The sequence below is a fragment of the Dipodomys spectabilis genome, unplaced genomic scaffold (assembly GCF_019054845.1).
Source record: "Dipodomys spectabilis isolate Male_0828 unplaced genomic scaffold, ASM1905484v1 ptg000009l, whole genome shotgun sequence".
Taxonomy (NCBI): domain Eukaryota; kingdom Metazoa; phylum Chordata; class Mammalia; order Rodentia; family Heteromyidae; genus Dipodomys; species Dipodomys spectabilis.
Window position 1 is genome coordinate 13064644 of NW_024870686.1, and position 6040 is coordinate 13070683.

At 38.2% G+C, this 6040-nt stretch overlaps 1 protein-coding gene across 18 annotated transcripts in view; it reads left to right on the plus strand.

The window, feature by feature from the left end:
• Pcm1 (pericentriolar material 1) overlaps positions 1-4498 on the plus strand; it is a 90870-nt gene extending 86372 nt beyond the window's left edge. For all 18 annotated transcript variants that reach the window (XM_042700398.1, XM_042700370.1, XM_042700334.1 and 15 more), the window contains 3 exons: positions 564-656; positions 1012-1126; positions 4164-4498. In XM_042700398.1, coding sequence (XP_042556332.1) covers positions 564-656; positions 1012-1126; positions 4164-4189 — 234 coding nt within the window. In that variant the 3' untranslated portion in view covers positions 4190-4498. The remainder of the gene's footprint in view (positions 1-563; positions 657-1011; positions 1127-4163) is intronic.
• Positions 4499-6040: the final 1542 nt, after the last annotated feature.

Sequence of the window (6040 nt, forward strand, 5' to 3'; positions counted from 1 at the left end):
AGATAATCAGTACATTTCCTGTTGAGCATTGTTACCCCTTCTTTGTTTTTTCCCCTAGCTTCCCTTCCCAACTCCTCCCCTCCCCGCCAGTTGTAAAGTTCATTTTCAACATAGTGTCTTGTACATCTCATTGTTATAATGGGTCAACCCATATCCTTATTTCAGCATTTTGTTATTTCCCTTCACCTCTCCAAATTATAAAAAATGTATATGCAAGACGCAGGGCTTATTCTTTTTTTGGTTGGGTGCTTGTTTCTAGGCTTTGAACTCGAGACTTGGACACTGTTGCTGGTTTGCTTAAGGCTAGGACTCCAGTGCTTAAGCCACAGACCCACTTCTGGCTTTCTGATGGTTATTAGAGATGAGAATCTTACAGACTTTCCTGCTTGAGCTAGCTTTGAACCACAATCCTCAGGTCTCAGTCTTCTAAGTAGCTAGTATTACATGTATGAGCCACCAGCACCCAGCTTTTTATTTCATTTTTATTTCTTGGCATGGATGACTTAGATTTTGATCCAAAAGTAGAATGCAATTTTTTTATGAAATATAATTTTGTCTTATAGGAAGCAGAATCTGGTAACATTAGTCAAAAGTCTGATGAAGAAGATTTTGTGAAAGTTGAAGATTTGCCACTCAAACTGACAATATATTCAGAGGTATTTGGCTCTCTTTAATTAAAAACATTTCACCGGTGCCAGTGGCTCACACCTGTAATCCTAGCTACTCAGGAGGCTGAGATCTGAGGGTCTTGGTTCAAAGCCAGTCTGGGCAGGAAAGTCTGTGAGACTCTTCCCTCCAATTAACCACCAGAAAACTGGAAGTGGCACTGTAGCTCAAGAGGTGGAGTGCTCGCCTTGAGCTGAAATGCTCAGGGACAGTGCCCCAGGCCCACAGTTCAGGCCCCACAAAACAAAAAAAAAACCCTGATAAAAAAACCTCAAAACTTAACTTTCATATAACAAATATGATTGAGATAAAAAATGATTGGTATTTTTATTTTTCATTCCAAAGGCAGATCTCAGGAAGAAAATGGTAGAAGAACAACAGAGAAACCATTTGTCTGATGAAATATGTGAAATGCAGACTGAAGAATTAGCTGGAAATTCTCAGAAACTGAAAGAACCTGGTAAAGTTATCCATTAATTTTATACTTAAAAATTACAGAATCAGCCGGGCGCTGGTGGCTCACGCCTGTAATCCTAGCTACTCAGGAGGCTGAGATCTGAGGATCGTGGTTCAAAGCCAGCTCGGGCAGGAAAGACCGTGAGACTCCTATCTCCAATAAACCACCAGAAAACCGGAAGTGGCGCTGTAGCTCAAGTGGTAGAGCGCTCGCCTTGAGCTGAAGAGCTGAGGGACAGCGCCCAGGCCCAGAGTTCAAGCCCCACGACTGACAAAAAAAAAAAAAAAAAAAAAAAAAAAAATTACAGAATCATGATGCTGTCTTGGTTTGGTCTTCAAATGTGCTAATAGTATTTACAGGATTGTAACCCTACTATTAGAAAGGAAGCGTTCTATAAAGAAAAATTTAGTTTAGCTCTTTGAGATTCAAAACATTATCAGAATTTTTTAAATTATACCCGTCCTAGGGCTTCAACTCAGGCCCTACACACCGTCCTTGAGCTTTTATGCTCAAGGCTAGTGTTATACCACTTGAGTCGCATCCCCCTTCTGGATTTTGGGAGGGGGGTGGTATCTGATTGAAGATTAATTAATTGGAATCCCATGGGCTTTCCTGCCCATGCTTGCTTTGAACTGCAATCCTTAGATCTCAGCCTCCTGAGTGATAGTCAGATAAGTATTTTAAAAATCTTTTGTTTTAGAAAATAAATTTTTATATAGTTTTAGGAAGGTATATGAGAGTTAATGGTCAGTATCAAACCTGTTTCTTTTAATTACTAGAGTTCCTTCCTTTCTTTCCTTCTTTCTTTTTTCTTTTTATCAGTCCTGAGTCTTGAACTCAGGGCCTGCGCTCCTTGTGCTCGTGGCTAGCACTCTACCACTTGAGCCACAATGCCACTTCTGGCTTTTTCTGTTTATGTAGTACTGAGGAATTGAACCCAGAGTTTTATGTATCTTAGGCAAGCACCCTACACTAAGCCACATTCATTTCTAGGCCTGTATTTCATTTCTTTAGAGCGATTTTTGTTGTACTATTTTATATTTGATGTTTTAAATTTCTCTCATTTTCCCTGTAACAAATATGGATTAAGTCCTTTCTCAGTGTCATATTGATTTTATTTTCTGTTTTTTACTTGAAATAATGTACATTATCTGTAAACTACTAAGGTTTTTATACATACGTGTTGCTTTTTGTGTCTACAATACTTATCTTAAATTTGTTGTAAAGCCAGGTGACAGGGGGTGTGGGGAGGTGGGTCGGTCTTGAGGCTTGACACTGTCCCTGAGCTCTTCAGCTCTACCACTTGAGCCACAGCACCACTTCTGGTTGTCTGGTGTTTAATTGGAGATAAGAGTCTCACAGGGACTTTCCTACCTTTGAACTGGGCTTTGAACTGCGCTTCTCAGATCTCAGCCTCCGGAGTAGCTAGGATTACAAGGTGTGAGCTACCAGCTCCAGGTCTCCATATTTCCTTCTTTATCTATGTAATAGCACAACCTCTGAGCCACTCAGAGAATGTTTTTCTTATTTTCTATCAACTCATCAATTGGTTAAAAAAATATATGATTTAGACCATTTTAGATAAGACTTTCTGTACTGCCCTAGTTTTTAGCTAATCTGCTGCCAGCTCAGGGCCCCTAGTTTTTAGCTAATCTGCTGCCAGCTCAGGGCCTGGGTGCTATCCCTTTTTTATTCAAGGCTGGTGTTGTACCATAGCTCCACTTCTGGCTTTTTCCTAAAGATAAGGGTCTCACGGACTTTCCAGCCTGGGATAGCTTCTAATTGCCATCCTCAGACCTAAGCTTACTGTGATTACAGGCATGAGCCACCAGTTCTTGCCTTTATCTGTGTTCATTTAATCATTTTTATTTGCAATTTTCCTTTTTTATTACTCTCTTTAAGTAGTTGTGCAAAGGAGTTGCCATTTATTAAAGCAGTTTATGAATGCAATTGGCAGTCTCCTTTTTTTTTTTCTATTTAGGTTTATGGACAGACAAGAATCTGTAAGCCAGGTGCCGGTGGCTCACTCTTGTAATCCTAGCTACTCAGGAGTCTGAGATCTGAGAATGGTGATTCAAAGGAGCTCAGGGACAGTCAGGGACTGCACCCAAGCTGAGAGTTAAAACCCCATGATCAACCAAAGAAGAACAAGAATCTGCAGTGGGCATTGGTGGCTCACACCCATAATAATCCTAGCTGTCCATGAGGCTGAGGTCTGAGGATTGTGATTTAAAGCCAGCCCAGGCAGGGATGTCTGTGAGATTTCTTATTCTCCAATTAGCACCAAAAAACAGTCAGAAATGGATCTGTGTCTCAACTGATGAGCATTAGCCTTAAACAAAAAAGCTCAGGCACAGTGTCCAGGCCTAAGTTCCAATCTAGGACTTATAGTACCTGTACATACACACACACACACACACACACACACACACAAAATTCTGTTTGCCATCATGAAATAGATGGCTTACTTATTCTCCTTTACTGTATATTATCTAAGTTAGGATTTCCTTTAAGTAAAAGTTTGGAAGAAGGCTGGGAAGGTGGCTCAGTGGTAGAGTGCTTGCCTTGCATGCCTGAGGCCCTGGGTTCGATTCCTCAGCACCACATAAGCAAAAAGAAAAAAGCCAGAAGTGGCGCTGTGGCTCAAGTGGTAGGGCGCTAGCCTTGAGCTGAAGCGCTGAGGGACAGTGCCCAGGCCCAGAGTTCAGGCCTCACGACTGGACCCAAAAAAAAAAAAAAGTTTGGAAGAAAATAATGTTTAAACTCTGTGCCAGACGCTGGAGGCTTACACCTGTAATTCTAGCTACTCAGGAGGCTGAGATCTGAGGATCACGGTTCAAAACCAGCCCAGGCAGGAAAGTCCGTGAAACACTTTTCTCAAGTAAACCACTAAAAAACCAGAAGTGACGCTGTGGCTCAAGCTGAAGAGTGCAGGGACAGCCCAGAGTTCAAGCCCTACCATGACAAAATACATAAATAAATAAATAAATAAACTTTGTAAATAAATAAGTAATTTAAGCATTTTTATTCTGTTTTTCAGAAACAGTGGGAATCCAGAACATATAAGATGACATCAGAGACTCTTCTAACTCTCTTTTTACATAGTTCAGTGAATACATGAAAAATGATACTAAATAAACATCAGTTCTGATCTGTATAAAAATGTAAATTAGTTTGACACTGCATTTTTGATAGGTGTGCTAATTTCTGCCCATGGCAGTTTAAGACATCAGAAACTGAATCCTGGACCGATTCAAGCATTGATACACTGTGTTTGGTTTTTTTCCTTATGGTCTTGATTTTTCTCATTGTGATGTTTGGTAACATTAAATTTAAAATGTAGTTTTAAATAAAGTTTGACTTATCTGTAAAGTACCTTTTTTGGAAATTATGTTGAATTCTATACTGCAAATTGCTGTCATATATATATATATGTATATATATTACACACATATGTATACACACACACACAGTTTTGGGCTATCCAGAGAGAGCAAAAGTTAAGAATTAGGAAAATATTTATTCCAAAGTCAATCATTCAAATAATGCCAGTGTTGCTTCTGTTGGGTCAGATACTTTCCCAGCTACCTGTTGAACCTCTGTACAAATAGGGTAAGTAAGTTGTAAAGGTAACCAGGCATATTTGTAAAGTTATCGTTAATTATACGTTAATAATCCTTATAAATTGCTTAAAAACATGTCCTTGGCACCTAGAGCTTTCTTAATTATTATGAATATTTTTCAGAATTTCAAATCCCTAATTGTGTTGTCTCAGTCTAAAAAATAATTAGCTTTTATGTAGTTAGCAAGTGTTATTTCTACATAAATAACATTCTGATTAGTATTAAGAAAAACCTCTTTCAGAATAGAATTGAACTTACGTTAACAAAAAAATTAGTATGTCAAGTTTAAAGCCAAAGCATAGTAGCTAATGTTATCCAGTAGCTGATTATGTGTGTAGTGAGGGAGAAGCAATTCACAGATGATGTATTGACTATTGGGTAAGAAAGTATTGCATAAACAGTGAGATGTGCCTTTTTATCCCATGCCTGCGTATAGGCCCAGTTAGGCATCAGAGCACCAATTAATGAAGAAGTCAGTCTTACAGTTTTTCCTTGAGTAAAACAAGAATATATGAAGAATTCTTAGCGTTAAGTAGTCTTCTAAATTTGTTAGGTTGTATAAAATACTTCATACAAAAGAACTTACGTGGTGTTCCTTAAAATTCATTAGTTGAAACTATAAAGGTCCAGTCAGGAAATGGTGAATGAAGATTGCCCTATGAGGACATTAGTTATATTGATACGTAATCTTAAAACATACAAAGCATTTATCTCCAGTTTTAATAAAATCTATTTGGAAAATTACAAATTCCAAACCAGGAATTTTTACCCAGTTGAACATGGGATAGTAATTTTTATTTTATGTAGAGGCAACTTTTAGACTTTCTAGATTCTAAGCAAAAAAGAGAGCATAATTAATTTTAGTACTCAAGCATACCAGTACTCAAGCCATACCTTTACATTATCCATCCTTCTTCCATGCATATTAAAGATAACAAAGGTGGGGCACTGTGGTACATACCAGTATTCGCAGCATTCAGACAGGAGACTGAGGCAGAAAGATTGTGAGTTGTAGGCCACCCTGGCTATCTACTGCCTTTGAAGCCAACAAAGGGTGGTATAGAGTAAAACCTGTCTCCAAAACAAAACAGAAGATAGACCCAGTAGAAAGGTTTTATTCAGTACATTATTGCAGTATGTAATAATTATGATCCTTATTAAAATAGCTTATTTGACTTGTGTTGTAGCTGTTCTCTAAGTCTGTTGTTTTTCTGTTTAGTGGATGATTTTGTTATAACATACCAGATAGCTTGTTTAATATGTTTTAGTAAACTATTGCTAAAAGATATGACAT